At 41.8% G+C, this 27,072-nt stretch overlaps 3 protein-coding genes, 1 long non-coding RNA gene and 1 other non-coding gene across 6 annotated transcripts in view; 3 read left to right on the plus strand and 2 right to left on the minus strand.

The window, feature by feature from the left end:
• Nucleotides 1-4,012, minus strand: part of LOC131882910 (uncharacterized) — a 13,034-nt gene extending 9,022 nt beyond the window's left edge. Inside the window, exon 1 of the long non-coding RNA XR_009373551.1 lies at nucleotides 3,922-4,012. This is a non-coding gene — a long non-coding RNA (uncharacterized LOC131882910). The remainder of the gene's footprint in view (nucleotides 1-3,921) is intronic.
• The window catches only part of LOC131882904 (sushi, von Willebrand factor type A, EGF and pentraxin domain-containing protein 1-like), a 17,355-nt gene extending 5,799 nt beyond the window's left edge, over nucleotides 1-11,556 (plus strand). Inside the window, exon 2 of the mRNA XM_059230189.1 lies at nucleotides 10,195-11,556. Within this exon, the coding sequence (XP_059086172.1) occupies nucleotides 10,195-10,982 (788 nt within the window). The 3' untranslated portion in view covers nucleotides 10,983-11,556. The remainder of the gene's footprint in view (nucleotides 1-10,194) is intronic.
• Nucleotides 11,553-27,072, minus strand: part of LOC131882905 (uncharacterized) — a 22,747-nt gene continuing 7,227 nt past the window's right edge. Inside the window, exons 2-9 of the mRNA XM_059230190.1 lie at nucleotides 17,569-17,947; nucleotides 16,586-16,900; nucleotides 16,090-16,258; nucleotides 15,831-16,011; nucleotides 15,460-15,657; nucleotides 13,002-13,178; nucleotides 12,003-12,605; nucleotides 11,553-11,930 (exon numbers count right to left, since the gene is read on the minus strand). Of these exons, the coding sequence (XP_059086173.1) occupies nucleotides 11,652-11,930; nucleotides 12,003-12,605; nucleotides 13,002-13,178; nucleotides 15,460-15,657; nucleotides 15,831-16,011; nucleotides 16,090-16,258; nucleotides 16,586-16,900; nucleotides 17,569-17,947 (2,301 nt within the window). The 3' untranslated portion in view covers nucleotides 11,553-11,651. The remainder of the gene's footprint in view (nucleotides 11,931-12,002; nucleotides 12,606-13,001; nucleotides 13,179-15,459; nucleotides 15,658-15,830; nucleotides 16,012-16,089; nucleotides 16,259-16,585; nucleotides 16,901-17,568; nucleotides 17,948-27,072) is intronic.
• The window catches only part of LOC131882906 (uncharacterized), a 12,458-nt gene continuing 3,740 nt past the window's right edge, over nucleotides 18,355-27,072 (plus strand). Inside the window, exons 1-5 of one of the 2 annotated variants that reach the window (XM_059230192.1) lie at nucleotides 18,355-18,602; nucleotides 19,131-19,724; nucleotides 23,328-23,645; nucleotides 25,726-26,040; nucleotides 26,140-26,469. In XM_059230192.1, coding sequence (XP_059086175.1) covers nucleotides 19,473-19,724; nucleotides 23,328-23,645; nucleotides 25,726-26,040; nucleotides 26,140-26,469 — 1,215 coding nt within the window. In that variant the 5' untranslated portion in view covers nucleotides 18,355-18,602; nucleotides 19,131-19,472. The remainder of the gene's footprint in view (nucleotides 18,603-19,130; nucleotides 19,725-23,327; nucleotides 23,646-25,725; nucleotides 26,041-26,139; nucleotides 26,470-27,072) is intronic. The other variant, XM_059230193.1, reaches the window with a different exon arrangement.
• Trnat-cgu (transfer RNA threonine (anticodon CGU)) lies at nucleotides 25,611-25,682 on the plus strand. Its single transcript has one exon. It is a non-coding gene; the product is annotated as a tRNA-Thr (tRNA).

A 27,072-nucleotide genomic window follows, 5' to 3' on the forward strand; every position in this document is an offset into this window, starting at 1 on the left:
AAACAAAGAACCGACCTTGACAATGAATACTGCCGTATTCATATTTTCTGCAGTGCCCTAGTAGTCGGCACTAATGGTCTCTGTGCTCTCATTGGTTCACCTTGACTGAGTACTGAATTTGTCAGTAAGCCAATGGGATAAAAACACTTTTGGAAGTGTTTACAGTGCCACTCGAGAGTAGCAAAACTTTGCAATTTGCACTTGACTAGAATGTCTGTTAGCTTAAATGTCAGCCGTCTGAGACTGTTATGTAACTCTCAAGAGCCCCGAGCAAAGATAAAGATCAACCCCAAAAGATCCATACCTTTAGCGATGGAATACAGGGCTATAACATTCCGTACAAGCTCACTGAAGCGTCTTTGTTAGGCCAATGTTCACCATAATACACGTGTTCAAGATCAAGAATCAGATAAATGCCAGAATGGTACTGCGATCAATTGTTTCCAAATCCTTTTCATGATGAAATCTTGCTAGTTATACCTCGGATTATGGCATGGTTTCCTTCTTTCTTCTGGGATGTGATTCGTTGATCGATTTCCGCGTACCTCTAATCACTATTGGAACTTGGTAATGGCTAAGAAAGTTTGATTTTCTTGCCTGAATGATAGTGAAATCAAATTACATGGCGATCAATTATCAAAGAGGAAGAAATCTCTCCGTGTTGCGGGGGAATTTTTCACTCAGGATGACAGAGGTTAATTTCTTTGAGTACAAAAGAAAATGACCCTCATCAATCCCGAGGATTCCTCTCCGAACTCAACGTAATTTCCAAAGGATAGTTTGGGGGTTCAGCAAATTGCAACCAATCTCCTGCATCCTGCTGATTGATCTAAAAGTGCCCTTAGCCAGAGTGAATATCTCATTTTATTGGCTTGAAGCTCACGGTAAGGTTTTTATAGGTTGTAGGCAAGGACAAGTTCATTTGAGTGTGTCATTTGGAGAGGATATTCTCAAAGATTTCAGGATTCTCTTGTAGCGTGCGTGGCGAAATGTGATGGAGTTTTATGATGATTACTTTGACCTTCTTGACGACCCCCAATGGAGAATTTTCTAATACATTCCGTTGGAATATCAAAGCGAAAAATAAGCACTTTTACTTTGAGCCGCACATATGCACGATCGTGTATATGAAGCTACGATGATGACTGAAAAACACGCTTTACGCAAGTGGCATTTCGATATGAGAACGATCTTGTCAAGAGAAGGTGAATATTTTGCCTCTTGTGCCCTTTACTTGCTTCTAATGTTCAATAGTGTGCTTGACTTATTAAAAACTGAACACAGTGTTCACAATAAATGTTTGTGGCAAAAGGTCGATGCGGTCTGCACTTCGGTATCACGGCCCATGATTTGCAGCTGAGTGGAAAAGTAAATGAGACCGAACGCTCTCTTTGGTAAATGCGAGATTTCATTCCATTTCCAGGAAGATTTAAGCAAAAAAAAAAAAAACCTTCCTCATGATAAAATGCCAGAATCTAGTTTTCATGCCGTAAAGTTTAACCATCCATCAAAACTGATGATGCCATGCGAAATTGAAAAACCACATCACATCCCAAGAAATGGTCCTAAAAGTCTTGCCAGACAAAAGATCGTGATGCAATTGGCCTGAAGTTTATCAACCTCTACAGGTGAACTTGGCCAGTCCTTTTCACGACAGAAATCATAGCCAAAATTTGGGCCTGCATGATTTATGGTACCCAATAACCAATGGGTTCAGGGGCAGGTCGCACTGTCATTATTCTGCACTTATTCGGTAGATTTTTCCAGATAAAGAAAGAAATTGGAAGATAAATGACTCGCTCCTCCAACATTCGTGTTCCTTTTCGCTCAGCCGCCTAAGATCCATTAAAGAAGGATCAATAGACATTGGGTAACCGTTTTTCAGTGAGCACTTTTTGAGCATTGTTGTTGGACACACCCAAGCAGGTGGTTTTGAGATGCTATTCAAGTGCGTGATGGTTATGAAGCAAGTGGATCTCCCACCTGAAAATCGAAAATAATGAACAAATGATGAACTGATGGAAAAAAAGTTTCCAAATTTCACCCTCAGGAATCCTATAAATTATGTGGTTGGCAATGGTGCAGTGAGTGAGTAAGTGGCTGGCTCACTCTCTAGTGATTTGCAACTCCTGAACCACAATTCGGAGTGGAGAGAGAAAGAGACATCGAAGTTTTGGCCATGACCACACCCAACATTGGAACTACCATCATTCACACATCAAAGGCATAAATTCTTTGAAAGAGGGCGTGTTCGATCCAGAATTAAGTCACTTTGAACAAAAAGGACTTCATTTGTTTTTCTTGGGAACCAAATGGGGACAAACGAGAGTCGGTCGGATTCGTGGTTGTCAACCGAAAACTAACAAGCCATATCTACGTATGTCCCTGCTGGTTAGCCTTTAATAGCCATCTTTTGTCCTTGTGATTGAATTCCTTTGGCAATCTAACCACAACTTGCAATCCAAGAATTAATTGAGATTAAAAGAAAGTTTGCCATGAGTTCAGTACAGCACAGCATCTGTCCTTGCCATACTGGGAAACAAATTTGTTTCACATGATCGTCTTGACCTTTTCTCTTGCAAAGAGAAACCTAATGGGGATTTCGCAAACGCATGTTGGACGTTAAGGAAAATTAGACGACTCATAATGTCATATCAAATCACAAAAAAAGCGCATTGGCTTGATACCAAGTCCGGAAGCGGACCAGTGATCTCGCTTCGAAGCTTCCTTTTCAAAGTTCAACCTCGCTTCTACCTACGTTCTGAGTATCAAAAAAGCCTTATGATGCCACACACTAACCAACACATGGCCAAAGAATGTTTCCTTCATTGATTCCTTAGTGACAGGAATAACTCAGAGAACCTGTTTGGCCGTCGAGAGGCAAAAAATGGCAATTAGCCAGCAATATGAACGTTCAGGGCGGGGACACGCCCTTCGACACACGAGAAAACCAGCTTATTATCAAGTACCAGTACACTTGTGTATCACATATGTATCAAATAAATCTCCACTTCTAACTTCGCCCCTTGCTCTCGCGCCTATGAGTTCAAAAAGGTAGTGATCTTTATCTGGTAACGATACCCGGGTGTTAGCAAATGCTAAAGATGCGGCCCCTTGAATGGCGCCTCTTGACCCTGAATCTCGCCGAGTCTCTTCCTGGGATTAAACGCATTCATTTGTTCCTGCTCATCCTCAACATGTTTCTTCAAGAACAACATGCCATGCTGCAAATCACAAATTGGAAACTCCAAGGCTGCAAGTGGAAATGATGGTTACTTGCAAGCCTCTTGGCATAAAGTGTTTCTCATGAGGCATTAGCATTTCGTCATCTTCACACCTTAGCTTGGAAAGCAAACCAAAAAAGCCGACAAGAACAAACGAACGAACGAGAGGTCCTTCAACAATGAATGCATTGTTTTTTCAAACGAGAGCCACTTCAAACACCTTCAGATCAAACAATTCAAAAACAGCCACTTAGAATTGATACCTCCCGATGAAAAGTGATATTTCAATTGCAAATAAAAGAAATCCCAACGTAAAAAGGCTTCAACAACTACCAACAGGATCCATTCTGAGTTCTAGGGTGGCTTTTGCAGATAAAACACAACTTGACAGGAGTCCTACACGCCGAATTGGATGCATACGTCGTATCAACAGGTAGAGTAGGCAGAGTTCTCGGTTGGTGAACGCCGGAATCAGGCTTAATTTCGACCGAAACCACCATCACTGATCTTGCCCACGGCCACAACTTGAAAACTTGCAGGTTGTTGTCCTTGAAGTCGATTTTTTTTTCAATGTGTTGTTGCAGTTTCAAACAGGGAAAAAAGAACTGACGAATGATTCCCTTTAACTCTGATTTAACACGCCATGAAACGTCAAGTCACAGTCAACGGAATTAATCTAGAATTAGACTCATCTCACCTGAAGTAAACGTACGCACAACCTGGAGGAACCCTCGTTTCTAGGCCCACGTATTCAGATTGAAGTTGTTCATTTTGTTGATTTTCAAACGGCCACTTTAACCCGGTATGCTGTTGATGGTCAGGGAGCCCATAGTTGACACATTCCTCCGCTTTTGGACTCGTAAAAATAAAGTGCATGATGGTGCATACTCAAACGTGAAATAAAGAATAAGGAGTGACTGACATTGGTAGTAGGCTCCGAGCTATTGCATAATCACTTTAGGAGTCTTCGGAGACGTCTTGCTTGAGATACATAACCGTCAGGCCGTTGAATAGTCGCTGAGTGAGGCTCTTAAAACCTAGGCGTTGGTCGACTTCAACCTAGAACGAGGAGATTCCAGCACATTTTCTACATTCCTGGCCAGATTAGTCCTCTGTGAATCACTTTGCACCCAAGCAAGAGGCAAGAGGAGTGAACCATTTCTGGAGAGGGATACTCATCATTGAACCCTGGCTTTGAAAATCATTTTCAATGTCCTTTGGCCTCTCCTATTCCTCTTCCTTCCGTAAAAGAGGATGAAAAATTGCTGGAAGCCAAAAAACTTTCACATTTGTGCATACAAGATAGACATGATGTACTTCTCGACACATGAAAGGAGTGGATGGAAGGTATCCGTTCAGAAGTGGATAATTCGCCTTTCGATGTGGTTGAGACTCGCCATTCGCCACGCAAACGAGCTAAAATTGAGTTTAGTCCGTAATTTTCTTATTCCCCGCATGAGTTTTAGGAAGATGAGTGAAAGTCAAGCTCCACGAGTTTGAATGACACAACAGGAAGTTCAGTCCTCAGTCCTGACATTTTCAAAGACAGTTTCATGACGAGGAACGGGAAACCCAATGAACAATTAGAACCAACTTCCAAACCAAAGATCTTTGTTCAGATGCCTCTTGAGCTAGCGATTAGTTATCCTAGAATGCTTGCGAGTTACCACAGAACATCATCTCCGCCATGATGGCAAGCCATTTTTCACCTCACAATTCATGCACGCAAAGTCATTTCTCTCCGCAACCTATGAAATCTCCTCCTTGGGTCCTAAATTTGCTCGTTGAAGCTCCCGACATCCACTTCATAAGGCTACGTGCATTGAAATTTACCGTGGCGAATTTCCCTGTATTGTTTTTGAATGAACTTGGTGAAATTTCAAAGCCAGGAAGACCTTCATTACCAGGCAAACGGACAACCACCGTACCATCACTACCAATACCACCAACGTGAGGCAAGCCTTTGGATGACGATTTCCATCGCTCAATTCATGCTGACAAATGCAAAAAGCCCTGGATGATTCGAAATTCCCGCACCGAGCTCGTTGTGAAGGTGGTGGAAAAAAGATAAACAAAGCGTAATGAAATTTGTAATTGACTTTGATCTCGAAGATAATGCTCGTTGGATGGGACTCCAAGTCATGAAGGCCGTGGTAGACACGACTTCTTCTCCTCCTCGGTGAATCAAGTTGACAAGATATTTAGTGTAAGAAAACGATATCCCTGGCGTGGCGGAAATCTTTTGTCATATGAGGTAAAAATGCACTTTGGCATGTCTCCTGGTTGCTTTGTTCGGCGAAGAATCCATTTCCTTGCTCTATCAACTTCATCTCAGAGGTTCAACATCCATCTCTCTATCCATCTATTCGATTCTGAACTCAAAAGATAGAACTGATGTTCGGTACCAAACAAGAGTGTTTGGCATTCCGTAAAAGGTGATGGGAATATCTTTTGAGCTCTGAGCTTGTTCCTGGTTGACCAAATACAGGATTAAGCTCAAGCATATCAGATTGATCCTCCTCTGTGTTGTCGTTAGTTTCACCATATTACACTCAAACGAGTGACTCAACTTCTAGGGTTTTGGGGCTCAAACGTGGAAGTGTGTCATTCTTTTTAATTGTCCCGGAGTCGGAAGTCATCGGTTTTGATGGATCGCTACACCTCCCGGATTAGTTGGCCATCAAATCCTCTCTAGTATGTAAAGGTACATGGCCCTATGGCCTTTTGGCGAGGTGCTTGAGATTGAATGGCATTGCGCGCCATTTAGCTTCTGGTTGCTCTTGGCAAGATTCGGTTTGGTCTCGTTTTGATGGTAGTCGGGTTCAAAACCATTTGCAACGGCACCTTTCAAGATGGCAAAACGCAATCACGAAAGAAAATTGACCAATCAACCTTAACGGTCTCGAGAAGTCGAATTGTGTTCGTGTGTTTTTCGCGATATTGGCCATGGACTTGGGGAAAACTCAAGGCGCAGAATTAGAGTCACGTACAAGTAATTAGACGTCTCTGGGAGTATTTGCACGATAGGATAAGAGAACGATTATTTATTTTGCAATCACCGGCTAAACAAACACATTGTTCAATGATGTACGTACGTAGGACATGCTGTCAATTGTCTTTCATGACATTCCTTCCATTCTTAATATTTGACAATGATGCCGACCAACCAATGTACTCGAATATGCGGACTCGGTCTCTCGTTGCCATGACATAATTGCTCTCAATTACTCTTTCCATGAATGGAGCTCGTACCTGCGCAAATTTATCCCAACTGAATGCCTGCAAATCTCAATTCCGTCATGTTTAAACACGTTCTACCGACAGGAAATACATAATTTTTAATCTACTCCGTAATCATATTGGTAGCGTTGTTTGATGCATAATGGGTGCACCAAATGATCCAATATGGTTGTACTTTTCCATTCAAAGAATTTTTCCCTTCTTCAGGTTGATCAACTGTGATGCATTCAATGAGATCCACGTTTGATCTTTATCCTGACACACAAGGACCTTGACCCAAGGAAATGTATTTCTATATCTCAGTCGGTTGTTCCCTTTTTCTGCATATCTACCCTTGTATGATGATTTTACTTGAACTGGATCAAGCTTTAGGGATTTTTAAGGAAGATGAAATAGAGTACCTGATGTCTGTGCAAATTTTCAATGGTAAAAACTTTATTCAAATGTAACTAATTAACTACCATCAAAATTGCTCGATATCTGTTCAGACCCATCTAGGAGGCAAAATTAATACTGGTAGAACATTTTCTCCTTAGACAGAGGGTCCCAATCTCGATGCTGAAGCGCATGAATTGCCTAATGAGAAAAAGAGCGAACCTTGTACTTGGTATCAAAAAGAACGCCTTTTATCAATGGTCTTAAGGAAAAATAATTTCTCTCAGTTTTTGTAATAAGGTGGTTCACAGAGCTGAAACAACTAAATGGTCGGATTTTAATTTCAACCACATTTCGGCAATGAGGAAGTACAATTCAACCAACGAGGGCGATGAAATGATGGTTGACCAATGCGGACAGATCATTGTTATCTTTTCACACATTACCTTACAAACTTAAAAAAAAAAGATCACCCATTTTATCATGTCTAATCATAAGAAACCAAATTAGAACATCAATTCCTTTTCTTCCAAGAGTTTCTCCACAACCTTCCCTTTGAGTAACGTATAAAATGGACGAAATTATGAATATAATCAGCCCACACACAAACAAGGTAGTAAATGATCAGATAATCAGCGGAACCTTTAATAACTAAATAACACTTAAGCTCTAAGTTGAACCAGTCAATGTCCGGTAGAGATACATTTGCTCAGTGTTTAGCGATCAAAAGTGGAAAATGGTGTTGTATGGAGATTCACTCACGTTTTAAAATGTGCCCTTGCATTCAATCGGGTCAGGTTTTTTTTAGAAGAGGGAGGGCAGGACAGAATCTCAATGAGTTCTTAAACATTTTTGTCTGAATTTGGAGACAAGGAAGTGCTTTGAAGCCAAAAGGAGGTGAGGGCGGATAGATGGATGGATGGATGGATAATCGGCTAGCACACTAATCCACTGACTTGCAAATTGATGTGGCTAATAACCACGAGTAAGCGGGTTCTAAACAACAATAACTAGATCATTGTGTGTCGGAAGAACAGACTAGGAATTGGCCAATGCATATTTGATCACCCTTGTAGTTGTCGTCATCCTGTTCAAGTAGGAAGTGATTATTGAGCCATCAATTGAGCTAGGAAAGTAGAGAAAGGATGCTATCATTTTTTCCCCTCTACACTAAAGTAATGAAGTTAAGTTTATTGAAGGTCGTTCATTTTCATTTCAATCTTTGGTCGTTGCCAACGATGAAATAGAATACGTTGTTTATGGGCCACTTGCCTTCCAACTCATGCTGCCCAATTGAAACAAAGAAGTTGGCGAATGTCTTGCTAAAAGAGACAAAGATGACTTTTAGCTTTATTGAGACGGGAACAATCAACTAAGGAGACCTTTTCATGACGCATTCCGTAAAGCCTGACCATCAGCTAAAAGGAGGATCTCTGGATATTCGTGGACAAACGTTGCCTTCATCGGAATTCAAAATGGGACTCGGATATTCCACTTACGACGTGATGTATTTTGGAGTCTTTTAGAGGCTAAAAAGACAAAAAAATGAAGTGCAATCATGCTTTTTCATCGCATTGCTGAAGAGGTTTAAAACAACGCTTTTTAATTGAAGCGGAGATACATTTATCAGTAAAGTATGTAGCCAACAAACTGGTAAAGTGCTTTATATATTATGAACAATAATAAATATTGTATTCAACTGAACGTCCAGGCGATTCAGTTGTCCTTGGCTTGAACCGAAACTTATTTGCACTTAAGCCAGATATTCGTCATAACATGGACGTTGAACGCGTTAAACTTTGCGATGCAGTCGAGACCTTCAAGGTACCAATAGCAGAGCAAAATACAATATTTGTGTGTGCTTGCATGTTTGCACTCAATCTTAAAAGTAGTTCATCATACCGGAATTCAAATCCTTTTCAAACATTATGGCACACGTCATCGGGTCCGAGCTCAATTATGGTCAGAAAACTCTCAAACCACAACTCATAGGTATTGACGAAAGAGATTACAAACTCTTGGCCAATGCATTGAACGAGCTAAGCGAGAATCCACCGCAATGAATTTCATTGTCAAATTTCACGGCCAATTAGTGTTGATGTGATGCTTCTCTGTGTTCAGGTTGCAGGTTGCAACAATGCCACTCTTAATATTTATTGTTCAGTACCAAGGTGCCTGTGGAGAATGGCAATATTCGGGATCGACCTTGAGCATAAGCTATTCCAACGAACACAAGGATGAATTGGCAATCTCTTTAGCTCGTCTCTACATACTCGTAGATATATATGTATCCTATCCTACATGTCTGTCCGGAGACTCTGTACGTAAATCATGCCAGAGGGAAGCAAGGTTTCCTGGTAATTTTTTCCATCTCATTCCCCTTATCTAAAACCACTCTTGAGCACTACGTTACTCTCAAATTGTCCTATTCATCCTTCAATCCATCCATCCATTCCGTCTCGAAAAACCTACATTCATTAGCCAAATCTGACATTCTCGTCAGATTGAGCATTCACCAATCAACTCACACTCTATTATAGCACGAAAAAAGGTGACCTTTCCTCCAAATGTGGAAGTGGGAGTTGGATTTGATTTGATTTAGAAAACCTGACGCACAGGCCCAAGTTACAGCTCCATGTTATATCCTGTCGTTGGTGTGTGTCATTAGATCCTATTTTAGAAGTTCAAGGATTTGTCTTGAATCTTGAGGGTTGCCATTGCCCTCTCTGCTCAGAGTAGTGAAATTGAACAGGTCTCCTTTATCCAATCCATTGTGTGGCGGGTAAGGCGGATGGATATATCGAGTTCGTATTGGCATCGCTCTATAAATCTAGATGGGCCTGTAGGATCACGTGATTAGCCCATGAAGATGGCAAATAATCAGATACGCCTAATAAATCATTGTCGAGCTGCAATTAAGGATCATTCATGCTGATCATGGACCACCCAATCGAATGCATCTCATCGAGATCTCCTGCCCTGCCATAAAGAGTGTTTGGTTCGCTTGAAAGAGTTTCGTGGCCATGTAATGGACCAATTGTGGCCTGTTTCTTGACGAACTTCCTCGCAACAACGTGCCTTAACTTGCCTCGACCTTCAATGATTTGTGATCAATGTGTATTTCTTAGATTTCGAGGCCTTGAGTTTTTGTGAATGCATCGCCGATCATCACGATGATGTTCATCTTCTTCCAAATAGTCGAAAGAGCCGATTAGCCTTAAATGGGGGTGATCCAAAGACGTTTGAGAGCGACGATGTCGTGGGGTGTGAAGGATTATCTATCCTAGGGTGCAGCATTGGGAGAGAAAAATAAGAAAACTCTTGGTATTTACGTGTTTTCCTTCTGATTTTGCAGGCTTTGAACGTCGACGATGCGAGTCGGATGGAAGTTGGAAGCCCGAGGCCCCAACGTGCAAAGAGACCCTTTGCAAGGCGTTGAGTCAACCGGACAATGGTGCCTTAGTGTTGACGACCCTCAGAATTGGAGGCAGGGCTACCTTCAGCTGTCAGACAGGATTCGCGCTCAAAGGAGACGATGATATCGAGTGTCTCAGCTCTGGATCGTGGTCGGCATGGCCACCCAGTTGTATCGAGATCGATTGTGGCCAACCCGACAAGATCGAGAATGGCCGAATCTTCCTTACCAATCAAACCACAACCATTGGAAGTACCGTGGAATACCACTGCTTCCCCGGTTTTGAACGCTCCGGTCCGTTCGAACGCACGTGTTACGAAGACGGATATTGGTCTGGAAAGGAACCGAGTTGTTCCAAACCACGACCAATCACCATCCTGAGTGACAACACAGTGGACGGAACCAAAAATGTTCGTGCCGGTTCGATCTCGGAAGAGGTGGGTGGTGGATCGTCCTCGGTGGGCATGTGGATTGGAGTGGCCTTGGGCCTGATAGTGGTCATCGGGCTTCTTATCCTGGGTGTGTATTTCTACCGCAAGCAACGGTCCATCACATCTAAACCGGCGCCATTTCGAGACCGCAACTCCAATGGGGTGTCCAACGGAGGTGGACCCACCCCCAATGGCACTGCTGCCTATACAATGTCAGGGATTTACCCGGTTGCCGGTGTAAGCGGGGTTAACGGTCGGATCGGGGGAAGACCCCCGCCCCCGCCCATTCAAATGTAAAGCATGGAAGATGGGGGTGGTTTGGACGACCCCACGCGAGCCCCGATCTATGACACCATCAACGATGACTCGAGCGGCTCCGTGTATTCCCAAAGTAACGGGAGTGGAGGCAGCAATAAGGGGGGCGGCAACTACGCCCCCACCTCAACGTTTTCCCCCGGTCAATCCAATGGCTACCCTCCCCCACCTCATCGGACTGTCAATGGGAATGGTGTAGTGAATGAATATGATGTCCCTGAAGGGTCGGAGGGTCGCCCGGCCAAAGTAACCATCAATGGGATCGCTGTGTGAGAGTGTGATGGCGATCCCATGAGAAACATTGGGTGATGTGATAGCTCAAAGAATCAAATATCTAAACCTGCCACTCTTTCTTTCCCCTCTACGACGTTATTCATCCTAAAAACAATCACATTTACTATTATGTTACATGTCATCATGCTCCATCACTGCTTCACTCTTACTCCTCAGTTTAGTAGGCCGAGCAAAACGCCTTTCAATACATGCTGCCATCGTCACTTCAATTTATTCCGTGTACGTATTTAGCCAATAAATATGAAGCATTTCGCAACAACAATGAGACTACGAGTTATCGACATCTGACAAATGTACAAAGATTAGAATTGTTGGCCTAAAATTGAGAAGAAATGGAACGTTAAACCAGGTCTGGCATTACAAATTGTTCATTCGCTTGCATTTGGCTCGTCGATTCTTGAACCAGAACTGAATATTCTTTTGTTCTAGTTTGGGGAACTTCTGCCGATATGGCAAGCGGTTGAGTTCTTCAGTATATCTGGATATGAGAGCATGTGAAGGATGAGTATTCAATTGGAACCACTCTTCCAGACGAGGAACCTCCGAAACTGGATCAATGAAGGTCCGGTTCCGCTTTCGCTTCTCAGGATCCAATCCAAACATAGAAGTCGGCGACGTGGGCGAAGATCCCGATCCCTAAGCATGTACAGTATGGAAACTTACTTTCATTGGCTTAAGACGAACAAACAACCATGATCGTGGACTCACGTGCAAGAATGGGTTCATGTATTGTGACATGTAAAGCATTCCTGGGCTGAAAAGGGGATTGTCGGTTAATGATGATCCCGAGTAGAGTAAGGAAGGTGGGAATGGTAAACTGGGAATGCCTGCTGCCCTGTCTTTCAGGGGAGATCTTTCAAAGGGGCTTGGTCCATGTCGTCGGCTCTCCTCGAGACTGTTGGTCGAATCCTCACCAAGGTCAGATCTCACTTTGAGATCTCCTTTGGATGGCCAAAGTACAGACACCTCATCGGGCGATTTCCTCTCCATCGATTTGTCATCATCCCCATGACTATCCATATGGGACAAGTTCGCCAATTTGCCTCGGATGTCCTCTCCCTTATCAGCAGATCCAGTCAAGCCCATATCGCTATTCATTATACTAGAAAAGTTTCTCAGATCCGAGGTCCAGGGCCATGAAGCCGCCGAACCTCCTCCGAGGCCAACCTCGTTGAATTGGCGTGATTTCATTTCGGCTCGTTTGACGGCAGCACGTGTATTTTTGAACCAATATATAACGTTGTTCACGTCCAAGGATTTCCGACCGCGTCTTGAGTCCAGGGCATTTAATTCTTTTACATACTCCTCTACCTGGAACAAAGTAGAATAAAAGCCTTTAAAGCCCAAAGAACACAGCTTTTCTGTGATGAATTGGTCCGCATTCATCTGAACGAGCACTCAATCTAGGTATCTTACCGATTGATAACAGGATGCTTTTTTCCTTTGCATTGGTAAACAACTAAACATCAAAGCAAAATTTCCAGAACATTCTCAATTACTCACAAGAAAGTGCTTCCCAGTTTGGTTTGGGATGGATTGCATGAAAACTTCAACCATAACTTTTTGCTTAGTTTCCAACGTCCAACACCCAAAAACATCCATTTGTGTGGATACACAGTACGCGTAATGTAACTTTCCCTATTTCCATGAGGCCTCTGTTAAAAATGGACCATGAATAATTGGGAATGAGATTAACCACCCACCCACCTGCTGCCGACTGGGATGGTTATTGTCAGTGAACCACTTTTGTAGACGGGGGATTTCCGTCTCTGGATCAAAACACACTCGCATTCTGGGTTTTTGTACCAGATATGCTGAATTGGGGACCGCGGATTTGTGTTCCGTGGACATTGCGGACGTGCTTGGAAGATCCTCGAGTGGAGCCTGAAAAGGGACAGCAAAAAATGACGGTCAATTTGGTGGGAGTACCCAGGCCTCAATTCGAGTTTCATGCTGCTAAATGACTTCAATATTGACGGAAGACTCTAATTGAGGATGGACAAGCCCAATCGAGCTTCTTTAATTGGTCGTAGCACTGAATTGCATCTTAATATAAAGTAAAAGGCTCAAATAATTTTCAAATATCACAGTATTCCCATAAATGTTTTTTTTTCTCTCATGGGATAGTGTACAGTCAACAATATTGTGTCAACACTTTTCGTTTGACAACAAATAAATGAAAAGTTCATTTACACCCTGACAAGTAAGTTCGTTCCGCTCGGCTTTCACGCCCTTGTTAAGGTTGCACAAGGACGACGTGGTGAAGTCGTTCTTGGGTTGCAATTGAATTTCTTCATTCAAAGAGGATTAAAAAAAATGTTTTCGAGTCCGTAAGTATTACTATCCAGGAAGTATGTTCTATTTAGAACATGTCAAACTCGTTCCTTCAGGTATGATTTTAACTCGATTTGCTCCAACCCAATTTTTGTTCAATGCCACGCTCTAATTCCCTTCAAATGATTCAACCCTTTCCACATGTGAGTGACCTTGGACGGCCATAAATGGCTTGATACCATTTTCCATCGTTAAGGATAATAGAAGGAAATGTAGTGAGGTAACCTACAATGCGGAATGACCAACGGCATTGAAGCTGAATGCTTTGATGATCAACTTTCGCTTCTCCTCTCTCTATTGATGACAATTTTCAAATCTTAGAAGTAAAAGTTTGTTTTCAATTTTCCTACTCAATCTTAAAAGCTTTTATTGTATCGCTACAAACCATATTCAATGACAATACTTATTCTTTTTTTAAAAATCTTTAAAAATTCTACCTATGGAAACAAGCAATGAGGATTTAACGAGGCCTCAACATTTTTTTCAATTTCACTAGAATTTAGAAAAAACGAAATGAATATGCATTTTCTTCAGAGTCTAACTGAATGCAAAACTAGGTGTATATTTTGGCTAAATATGGTGAAAACAACCATTGATAAATTGTATACGCTAAAGTTTCTGAAAATTCAATATTGCGCATGTGATTTTAGGCATATTAGGTTTTAATCTGAGCCACAATTCAATGAAGTAAATATCATCAAAGTTCAGCTTTACGATTTTGCGATGTAAAAAAAGTTAGAATGTGATTGGGTATTTCCTCCGTTACAAGAGAGGTGAGATGAAATAAAAATACAGGGAACGACCCTATCTAAGGATGCAACTTGAAACGTCGTGCGTCTCTATCTGATAAAACAATCGTATTATTCGTGCAAAATAATCTGTATCACTCAATTGTCCTTGGAACTGTGATTTCAAAACCAACCGGATCAAGCTTCTATGTAAGGATGTAGAAGTACGTTGGGCACATAATGTTTTTTTTTATATTCGAAAATCTAGCTCTTCGCATTACCAGTAATAGGTACATAAAAAGTAAGCAAAAATGTGATTTCAAAACCAACCGGATCAAGCTTCTGTGTAAGGGTGTAGAAGTACGTTGGGCACATAATGATTTTTTTATATTCGAAATTCTAGCTCTTCGCATTACCAGTAATAGGTACACAAAAAGTAAGTAAAAATAGCTCAAAACAAATTTGACTTTCCCTAGTTTTAGCTTAAATATATGTGTCATCATTTCAAACTTAAGAATACATTTTTAGAGAAATGACAAAATGTACTCCAAGTGAATCAACACAGAACCTTCTAGTGAAGCAGAAATGCATAGGATCCCTCTTTGCACAGTTCCACTAAAGAAGAAAATGTTTGGGCAAAGTGAACTAATGTTACTTGCTTTTCGACATGAACGAAAGTGTCTCTGTTTTCAAAAGGAAGTTTTTTTCCTCTTCTTGTCAAATACGCAACATCATGCTCGGAAATTGATCCCCCAAACAATGTCTTGCGTAGCAGATTGTATTGGGGAGGTGGAATTGGATGGACAGGCCTGACTCAATTCCCATTTCGTTGGTATGCAAGTTGTTGGTAAGTAGTAACACACTACCCATGCAAAAAGAGAAAATCATGGAAATAAAAAGCGAGGCTGGACAAATTATGAGACCCTGCAACTCTGGGCTGAGAGACGTCTTTCTATTGCTAAGTACAAAAAACGCTCATTTTTGAAGTGAGCACTAAATTAAGATTTCTGCTAAGATTTATTAACGCAGGACACGGCTCTGTTGTGCGAAATAACTGCAGTTCTGCTTGCTCCCCAAGAAATCTGGATTTGTCTCCGGCTTACCCGAACTGGATCCAAGAAATTGGAACCAAACAAAGACCTGGCCCTTTGGAACTTGCTGGTATGAAAGTGATCGCTCCATTTGGACAAAATCTTTTGATCCATCTCGGCCTTGTAGTTGGGAACAAGATCGGGTCCAAAGTGATTGTTTTTGGAATCTCTGAGGGGTGAAGGAGGCAAGTGGAACATCTTGTCCTCGAGCTAAAGACATTGGAAAAAGGCCGGGACAATCAGAGTATCGTTATTATCAGTGTCTATTGCTCTGCCAAATGTACACAAAGCACCTTTTTTCTTTCGATGACAAGACAAGCGTTTATCGATTTAATGCCGTTACTCTTACGTTATCTCTCTAAACCTAATAGGTTTGTTCTCACCTTGGGGTGATGATCGTGCATCTTGTCTGGGCTTGGAGTATCTAATGGTATAACGCTACGTTCCAAAGACCGTCCAAATGGGAACATGGCGTCGGTCCGCTTTCGTAGATCTCGGTAATATTGTTCCACTAGCAAGGTCATGACTCGATCGCGCATTTCTTTGGAAATGGAACACTTCACCCTGCAATAGTTGGGTAAAGAGCAAGTGAACGCATGTTCCACAGAATTAGAATGGTTCAATAATAGCTATAGCTTTTACCTGATGTTTAATCTTAACACTGGGTTTTTGACTAGTTGACCAAAAATCAACCCGACAGTTCCATCACCCCCGGGAGAAGTGTTTCCATTGACATCCATCAGATCCTTTCGCTCATCAACGTGAATTTGGGACAATGATAAAGGACTCCAGAATGGTACCAGAACATCAGCTGAGGGTTAAAAGAGAACACTTATTAGAACATGGCGGCCAAGTTTTTGGTCCATTTCTGAAGCAACGTCAATGAGGATTGAAATTTGCATAAAGCCCGTACACTTTAATTGTTTTCTTTTGCAAATGCCAAGGAATTTAATTAAATTGGCGGTATAATGATTCACATTAAGGACACGGAGCCCTCGACCTTCAAAACGAAATTCAATGTGGAGTAAACAGAAAAATTAACCGTCGAATAGAACTTCTTGAAGACATCAAACAGGTTGTGAGAATGAGCCCACAACTTGGCAAGTAAACATCGAGCACGACCTTTTTAGCAATTCACCTTGCATCTCCATGATGTCATCCATATCTGGAACGATTTTGAGTTGTTCCAGAATGTTAGGCAAAAGTCTGGGAAACTCAAGATCACTTTGAACCTCGACTCCGATATCAAAAGGTCCCAAAGCATTGCTGGTCATGCCTCCGGAGCCATTGACGAGCTTCTCCTTCGCTGCTTTCATAGCCTCACTTTCAACGTCTTCCTTTTGTTCCAAATGAGTTGGAACCGTCAAACTCGGGTCTTTCGCTCCAATCGGGGCTGAATGCTCTAGGGTGCACCGGACTCTCATTGAGATTTTGGGAGGCTTTTCCAATTCATCTGGAACAGAAAAAATCACTCGTCAAATAAAATACGGGATGCTTGTTCCATTGAAAAAAGGCCTTTGAATGTGTGCGAAGCAAAAGTCAATTTTTTATGATCCTCGTACCCATGATCAAAAAAGAGATGAGCTCAGTTCGGCGTGTGAGAAGCAAATGATGGATTTTAATTTGATATTGAACATCGCCTAGGGAATGTGAAGGGTGCCATTAACCGGTATACCGTATTCCAAGTGGATTTAAGACCGATCAAGTGGGATTGTAAAATGATCCTCCAAACTGGATGGGATTCGAATTAGGATCTGAAGTTGAATCGAAATCAAAGCTAGATATTCTCCTCTTTTACAAATTGATGCGAATCTTGTTTTCTTTGTTGGGCTAACAATTCTCATTTGTTGCCCTTTGAAGCTGAAAACAAATATGTTGATTCCATAGACCATGATAAAAATAAGTAATGGGCCTTGTCATTGGCATAACTACACCCTCCATCCAGGAAAACTGAAGTAACTCAGATAATAGTTTGAGAAACATCTCAACTACTCAAGGAGTTGATCATAATCTAATAAAAAACTTTGTAAGATGGTGTCTATGCTCTGCATTTCCCTTGGGGTCTTGGACCGATGAAATACGGTAGATCTAGTTGGTGATGCCGCCTTTCATTGGGATTACCTTTGGAGCCTCTGGAGCAATGACTCGGGTGTTGCTGGTCATCTCTGTCCAAAGTTGCCGGTATCTCGAATGGACGATGGAGTTTTACGGCAGGATTGGACGACTTTATCGAAAACATTCGAGGCAGGTCTTTGTTGTGATGAAAAGAGGCCTGATTTGGCCGAGTCTGTGCTGAGGAGGCGTCTTCATCGGTATGATTGAAGGATTTCGGAGATTTGCCCAAGTCTCGCGTTCCACTTCTAAATTCAGCCTTTTGCGCCTGTACTTGGTCATCCGCATTCGCATCCGCATCCTCATCCTCTTCGCCCTCCTCCTCTTCTTCCTCCGCCTGCTCTTTGGAACAACTTGGGTAAGGGGATCTCAAATTAGCCGTGTAGTCCTGAAATGGAGCAGATTTCTCAAAATTCAAGTGACGAGCTCTAACCGCTGCGATGTCAAAGAAACTCGGCCTTTTTATGGCTAAATATTAGCCCACCCCAATCTAGAGATTTGCCCATTCCACTCTTAAATCCCCTAGCATATCAGATTGTTGAAGATTTTTTGGTCGCATTTGGCGTGAAATGTGATGCTCAAACAATGCCACATTCCCTTAATCCCCGCTTATTCTTCTTCATTCGCTGAGGACGAACGACGGAATTGAAGGCAAAAGGCGAAAGAAGGAAAAGGAGCAGGAGAAGGAAGAGGACCAGGCGCAGGGAGAAGGAACAAGAGGAACAAGAAGATCATTGCCTGTTGGCATTTCGGCCTTCGTTCCGCCTTGGCCTTTGCTAAGGATGGGATGGACGGAATTTCTCTCCGCTCACTTCCCGATAGAACGAGAGTCCTCCACGAGGTTGTGGAAAGGAACGCATGAAGAAATGAAACAAGAAAAAACACTCATTCTTCATCCACGGCCTAGATTGAACCATCTTCTCGAGCTGATTCATTTGTGTTGGTGAGGAAAGCTTGACCACAACCTTGTTGTCAATCGAAAAGCTGGTTAAGTGGGTACGAGGGCTGTGATTACGACGGAATGGTGTCTCTTCTTTTCTTGGGTGAGGAATGATAATACTTGAGGACCAAAATTACGAAACGTAAAGAGTCGATTTACGGATCTCTTTTTTATGGTTACTCACAAGCACGACCAATTTACATCGATAGGGCTTTTCAGTTTCAATGTTGTGGGGCCACCAATACATAATGTAACATATATCTTGATAATGTTAATTGAAATATTGAAATATGTGTTTGAGTCGCTATTCAATGTCTTTTAAATTATATTTCAATTGACAAAACCAGTACTTAAAAGCAAAAGATAAAAGATATTTTTTTGAAAACAGGAGCTTGAAAACAAATTTTGGATGTGTGGTGGCTTTTGCTTGGTAATTTGGAACTTCGTTTCAAATTGAGAAGTTTAATCAGATCTACAAGTATTTCGTAATCCCTATTCCACTACTGAAGTATCGATCTCATTTCTTTCCAATCTGTCTCTCAGTATTGTACTGTAGTGCGTAACAGTAATGGTTCCAAGTTGATTCCTTCGGCAAGTTTCATCATTTCAACTCCCGTTCCGTTTCCTTCAGGCTTTTCATAATGATGTTCCAATCCATGTGGAACATTCACTAAAACCCAAAGTTGAAAGAACTTCATCGAGACGAGAGGCCATTTGAATGGACGAGGCGGCGATAGTGATTCTTTCTTTACTCATAGTGGTGGATGCTAGTTATGCTTTTTGTGGCCAAACTTTGGAGCGCTGCAGATGTTGCATGGCCAATGAAGCTCATTCAAATGTAAAAGCGGTTTTCTCCTTTCCAGTTAGCTTTCAATGCCTTCACATCAAGATCTAATCAAAGCTTGATGCCGTGAAAAATTTAGAAAAAACTCGATACATCTGCCAATCGAGACCTTAAGTACTTCAGTGCATCATGGCATCGCTCAAGGAGTATTGTGAACAGACATCTCTCCACGGATGGTTCTACATGACCTCCACGGATCGAAAGATATGGAGGTTCCTATGGACCATGATTGTTCTCACATCCATTGGCGTGGCTTCAGTGTTTGTATACAAGGCCACCGAAGACTTCTCTGAGGCCACCGTGGTCACAACCATTCATTCAACAACCGTCCCATTGTCAGAAGTCTACTTCCCAGCAGTGACCGTTTGCAATATCAACCAGGTAAAACTATAAGTCACCTGAACTCCTTCGCTATAAGTCTTTGTGATATAGTGGTATGTAAAGCACTGAAGCAATGCCTCTTGGTCCTGGGAGACCAAAGTAAAAGCCATTCCCATAGTCGATCACCTTGAAATTGGTCCATGCTGCCAAGTAATCGCAACCAGAACCGGGAACTACAGTAGATAGGACTCACAAAATGCTCAGCACGCTCTCAAAAGATGCAAGTATTCTTTTCATAAGAGAGGTTATTTACAATACCTATATAGCGTGAGGTGTACTAAAGATACTAAAGACATAAAGGATATTTTTCTTGGGGGAGGTGGCAAATGGGCATAGCACATATTGTAGTCGGTATTCTTTAAGTTTGAATTATCTTTATCATTCTACTTTTTTCTTATCCTTTTCTTTATTACAAAACTAGTGTATCTTTGGTGGCGTATTATGATACATATATTATATTCATAGCTCATTTTTAAGAACGTAGTGACACAATATCAATATCAATAAAGATATCCACAATATGTGACGGAGTCACATTTTTATTTTAGGAGTGTATGCAGCTCAGCAAATATTTATAGCGTTCTTAGTATATAATCTAAATGCGAGTATCAATTCTTTCTCATCGTTACTTACTGTCATTAAAAAGACGCAATGAAAATAATAATATGGCATTGTGTAAGTAGTGTGGGTGGAGCAAAGGAAAATTACTTTTTTTTCTCATTTTTTCTTATTGTTTTAACAAACTCGCTTTTAGGCATTCAAATCCATAACGTAGAAACGTTATACTTGAAGAGGCTCCAAATTTGCAATATATCACTTAAGAAAGACTGTTCATTCCATAGGTACTGCATCCTTTTTTTTCGTCGGTATTTGTTGATTTCCATCAAATACATCAGAGGACCATTCGGAAAATATTAGGATCAAGCAATGAACACGTGTTTTTCTCAGGGAACGATGACTAGAAAAGATAAAAGCACCACTTAGCCAAGGTCGGTCTTTTTGGATCCTTCGTGATATGGGTTCTGCTCATTTCATACAGACTTAATTTCGTTTGACCTGTTGGCAGTAATTGTCATCGGTCCTTTCTACTTGGCAAGTTTATGCAAGTCACGTTGCAGAATCGTGTTCTGGAACACGGAATCTTGATGTTGGGGAACAAGGCTACAATCCCTTGGCTTGGCCTTGGCAGTAGTTGTTTCACAGAGTGCATGGGGATTATTGCAATTTCCGTCATTGAGCTATTGAATTTCACATTATATGATCGTGTTTTCGAAAATTTAACACAAAGTGCCAAAATAATATTCATTGAATACAAAGTTGAGGGTCTTCATAAAGTCGAGACATCGTCAAAGTGCCCTTCGATCCCAGTTTAGCCCAACATTTGCTGGTTCTAACCCAATGCAAATCTCAATTTGGCACAACTTTGATGTTGCATTTGATGTTGTTCCATGCTCACAGATGAGATTCAAGTGTTGGACAGCTTTTCTTGATATTGGATCTTGTACCCAGAGAGCTTATCAAATGCAAGCATATTCATGCTTTGGCAAATCTTCCCCACCAATTCAGCACCTCGCGAACTCAACAAAAGGCCTTTGAGCATCAAAAAGGATCCCGAATCATTCATTTGCTTTAACGTCCCTGGATCACTTGACAATTCACCAGGGAAATCTGAAGAATGGGACTTAAGCAAACTTGGAGGCCAGGAGGTCTTGAAAAGGTTGGACAATTGCAAAAGGTTGGGCTAAAGCCATAAAGAACGGCGGGATAGAATAACCTTAGTCTGTTTCATGTGCCCTCTAAACTCTCACAAGCGTGACGGATGAGGTGCAAGATGAGATGACTTGACAGCCTTTGGTATTGTCAGAAAAGGCCTACACAATATTCTCATCAACCAGGAAAGGATTTGGACCAAAAATCTGCTCTAGTACGGCGGAACCATCCACATATTTTCATTCAAATCAATGAAACCGGTGAGAAAGTTTCTTGAGCAGGTCTCGTAAATGTTCCCATAATCATAATGCGAGTCGATGTATGAAAAATGAAATGATAATTCTGAATGGCAAACCTCGGACATGTTTACAACCACAGGTTCCAATAAATATGTTCGCCTTGAACTTGACTGGTTATAGCAGTTATGGTTCCATTGTGATATATGATCAGTTCCAGAGTCTTTTGCTATTGAAAGAGCTTCCCGTTGGAAAGTGAAAATGCACAAATTTTCCATCTTTTCTGCCTGGAACCAGGGTTGGTGAGTGGACAACAAGCATTGGGTCCAATGTGCGTGCTCGCTTTGCTGACACTTACTGCACCTAGTTTATTGACTGAGCCACTTTGGCTCGGAAGATTGGGTCAAAAACTGTCAAGGATCTCAGCATATCTATAGATCTAACCAAGCGTACCAAGCGTTTTCGCTCTCATCCGAGCCAAGACAACGATCTTTATCGAATCAAATTTTATTCGCAAAGTGGATTTTTGAGCACTGTGCAATACAACAATGAAATATATTTAATGGCCGAGGCTTATTTTCATACCAGTAAAACAAGCGGGTTCATGCAACCTTGGCAACCTTGTTTCGGATCTAGTACAATCTTAAGATCGGTGGCTTGGCTGCTCTAAGTAACCAAGAAGGTTTTGTTTCCCTCAGGATATTTTTGGTCTTGGTCTGATGTTTCACTAAGCAATGGGTTTATGGTCTGTCATATCAAGGCTGATGGCTTGATGCTCCCTAACCAAATAGCCATCATGGTATTATCTATATCTGAGGCCCAAATATAGACTAGCCGCCAGTTGTAATTTGTGAAACACTCGGCCGGAGTCCAAGACAGCCTTGGCTAAGACTAACTGGCCTTTAATGCACACATGCCCCTACTTTGAGCGAGTTTGTGAGCAGGCCATGTATTGCAACCGGCGTTCCGTAGAATACGTAGAAACGACGCTAAGTAGCCCAGAGATTGCACTCATCTAGAAATTACTTCTTGCTTCTTGGCATGGAAGATGGACCATTGAAAGAGTGATATTGTCTGCTTTGCACAAGAAAATGGAACTGGATCCCATAGCAACCCACCCTGTTAGTTGGAAGGCAACAAGGGGATAAGTTTGAACATTAAATTATTAGGAGCAACGAGAGGAAGAGACAAGAATGCATTGGCCTTGAATCAAGGGATTCATGCTAGCTTTATGGCTATTGGGAACAAATCTTGTAGGCGAGATTATGCTGTCCATCGACACAATTAAAACACAAGCACACGATAAAAAAATCCAAAGAATAGGACCCTGTCCCTTCCAGTTCCACTTGGCACACCCCAGATACCCAGGTTGCACAATGTACTCGAAAATGCACAAGAGGTCGGACTTTACGGGATCTACCGGCTGTCTGGCCTCTTGACCTAATACCTATTGGAATTAGCTATAACAAAAGGTTGAAGTGCTCGATGTACCGTAAAAAAGATTTATGATGGAGGTAAAGCTCAAACTTTACCGTGAGAAAGGAACGAAAAAACGGCAATCTCCAACACGTTGCACGAAAACCCAAACCTAAACATTCCCTTACAGCACGTCGTACACACTAACTTAGAGGGGATCTGCGTTCCATTTTTCTTCAAGGTCCGGAAGTCCTTCTTCAATGATTTGGATATTGACAACAACGTGAGTGTGGTGGACCTTCTCTATGAGCAGTTCTACACGGGCAGTGAGCACGAACCTTTGCCCGATGAGAAGGAGTTCATGAAGAGCCTCTTCAAATCCGAGACATACGTAAAGAACGAGTTCCGATACCATCGGATCACTTCTAAAGGTCACTCTGTGGAGACGCAATTAAGCAACTGGACAGCATACTTGGACAAATTTCAAGAGTGGATCGAACAAGGGTTCCAATTTACGCGTTTGGCCGTTCAAGAACCTTATGGCGTGATGATCCTTCAAGTGAGCATCGTGATATGAATTTTGATCGAAAAGATGTCTTCGGCTTAGCTTAATGTCTTCAAACGTATTTTATACTGACTTGATACTTGGTTACAAAGGAAGACAACAGAGTACGAAGCGAAATCGGTTCACCAAAATGGCGTATAACAATTCATTTTTCTCCGTTGGCTTGCCTTTCTCAAGCTCTTCGTAATCATTCATAAAGATGTTGTGGTGGCTGCATAGTAGAAGCCAAAGGCGTCAATGTATCATTAGACTGATGCCCCAATTTCCTTCTGATGGACCCAAGCTAAAAATGTGGGGGAAAAAGTGCCCGAGTTAAACTGTTTTTGGTCAGCATGGTATCAGCTGCTAATGCGTTGTGTTTTATAACATGGAAAGCTTGCCATAAAATTTCAATCTCTCATGCACTTCTATGCAGAAGGTCATTCTCAGTGTTAACTTAAGTGGGATAGAAAGCCCACGGAGCTTTTTCTGGTCTTTGTGCAGGCGAGAATCTAGTGGATCCCATTTAAATTCCCTGTCGAATGAGGCAACGATGTAACAACTCAAAGTAAAAACAAGTTTAACAGTGAGCTTTTTGTTTTATCTTTTGAGAACAGAATCCAATCATAATCTCATGTGATACTATACATACCAAGGCCTTGAGCATCTTTTTTTTGTGACTGACCGATTTTAAGTCTTTGGCGCAAGTCCCAAGACGCCGTATTGTTGTTGGGTGGCAAGACGAGGACACACATGCTCATGTTTGCCCAACTCTCGCACTAAACTGTCCCCAAGAAGCAAGTTCGCCATTGTTTATAACAATTATCATTTTGATTGGAAGACTCTTCTCCTTGACCGCGCACGAAACATACATTTCCTATTAAGTATCAACATCAATATTGAGAAAAAGTGCACACTAAAGCACTTTGCGTGCAACGATCGAATTGTGTCGTTGTGATTTTTTTTATCATGATCATTATTGATCAGGAGAGTGCTCCGGTTTAGAACGTATGACATAAAGCAAAAGCATATTTGATGGTCTTAGTTCCGCTTGAGCTGGTCTGACAACACAAAGCTCCGTGGTCATGTTCTCTCGTGTTTAGGACCATCACCATTCGGGCGGGGAACTTGGGCCCCATATCTGCATTCGTTCAAACTCAAGCATCCCAGATTTAGCACCACTAACGATTCTTGGCTTTATTGTAGGGGGAGGAAGGGAGATGCCACCAAGTTCTTTAGGGACTTGGGGACCTTGGAAGCCATAAATGACACAGATTTGAATGTTTAGTTGATGAATTGGAAACTACTGCTTAAAATACTAGAATAAGAAATATCTTAACTATGGTATGATAATACGTTTTGGGGTACTATTGAAGCATGCCAATCAAAGCAAAATTGAAGGCAAAAATACAAGTTTGTTGGCCCGAAAGCGACGTTATTTACTGATCTCAATTCAAATTAGATTCCACAACCATGTTTTATTTGAGACTTCAGAGAGATAATTCCAAATCGCATTTCCGTAAATCACCAGACAGTTCATTCAAGTTGCATCATGATGTTTATTTTGTAAAGGCATTGAAGTGAAACTCGCTTGTATTCTTTCCAAATTTTTAACACTAAATTGGAATCCTTTTTGCCAAAATGGATTTCTTGAGGAAAAACCTGGATCGGAAAACGTTTGTGAGAAGGGTAAAAGCTTGGCAGGCTATAAAAACTAGGCCACTTTTCAATGGCCATCCTTCAATAATCTGAAATCTTCGAGTCGTTTTCTGTGCTATTGAGGCTCCAGGATTGATTCATTGCTCGGCAAAAAACATGCCCTTTTGGGGGCCTTGTCTGTTCCCTCAAAAACTTTAGGAACCACAATTTTTGCAACAATACTACCGTTTAGAGAAAGTTAAAAAAATCTGAAGCGCACAACTTTTTCAAGCAAATTAACTTGCGAAGATTTTTAAAAAAAATATGTCATCATGACAAGCAGCCCCTATAGCTCAGAGGCAGAGCACTAGTCTCGTAAACTAGGGGTCATGAGTTCGATTCTCATTGGGGGCAGTGGTTTCATTATGATCAGTCTACGTTTTGAATAAAATTTCAGGCCAGTTATGGAATGCGCAAACGCTTTGGCAATTACACCGATTTCAATCCTTACTTCGGCACGGACTACGGAATTTGCAGCCTCATCAAGCCTCAAATCGCTTTCGATCCCAATCTCGACGGTGTTCCCTATTGGAAAAAGATTTTCGGCGAACACAATTGGGCCGTGGAGAAAGGAGCAGAGGTGGGCAAGGCCAATGGCCTTAGCATGCTTTTGGATGCCGAGACCTTCGATTACACGTTTCACTTAAAAGCCGGCGAGGGATTCAAAATTGCTGTTCATCATCATTTGGACCAACCAATCATGAGCATCAAGGTAAGATGAAGAGGCTGATATTACGAGGTCCACCTTGGCTCTCGAGCATTGATAAATGAGGATAGATCCACGTGGCATCTCTTTTCTTGCTTTTCCCAGGAGCTGGACATTTCGCCAGGATCCGTGTTCCAAATTGCAGTGACCCCGACTCTAATGTCCACCACACCCGAGGCCATTGAGCGATTCTCCCCATTGGAGCGAGGTTGTTACAAGGAAGGGGAACTGCCATTGAAATATCTACCCTCCAGTTTCTATCGTTATGAGATGTCCAATTGTCTGTTCGAGGCAGCTTATGAGCGTGTCCTTGAGGAATGCGAATGCACTCCGAGCTTTCACCAATTGGCCTACGAGCATGTGCCCTCCATTTGTCGGGGACCAAGTCTGACTTGCATGAATCGAATACTAAGGTTCATCGGAAAACTCAACCGGGTAAGGCAAACGAATACTGTACTCGAATGGTCACAAAAAGAGCCTCATCCATTTTGCCCAATGCCCTAGCCCCAGAACCAGGGTGTTGCAGATCAAAGTCAAAGTGTGTGGCTGGGCTTCTCTTAATGCTAATGGGAGAGGCAATGAGTCCGTTCAGCTTGCACTGATGATATTTGCTCGACAATCAACGTCACTTGTGCAGTTCTCATAAAGATCTCTGAGCCAGACCAAATGGTTGTCCCAACTCCCAAGGACAGATCAAGCTCAGCGTAAAATTTTGGCGAGTGACAAGGCTTTCTAAGGATCATTTGCAGTCGTGTTCCAGTCACATATATCTTCTGAGGTCCGAATCAAATGGTTCAAGTCCAAAATCAAATTCTATTCAGCAACCAAGCACCATGGTAGAACACACTAAAAGTGCACAATTCACTTCTGCACGCAGGATCAGAGAGCGTGCATGTACAAGTTTTTAGCAGCATAGCTAAGTGCTCTAAGAAAAATAGCTTGATGCCCTTGGCCGAAAACAATTTGGTTTCGTTCAGCTCCTAATTTTGATTTCAAAGTTCGAATAATCCAACGTTCTAATGCCATTCAGCATTTTTT

This window comes from Tigriopus californicus, chromosome 7 (genome assembly GCF_007210705.1).
Source record: "Tigriopus californicus strain San Diego chromosome 7, Tcal_SD_v2.1, whole genome shotgun sequence".
Classification (NCBI taxonomy): domain Eukaryota; kingdom Metazoa; phylum Arthropoda; class Copepoda; order Harpacticoida; family Harpacticidae; genus Tigriopus; species Tigriopus californicus.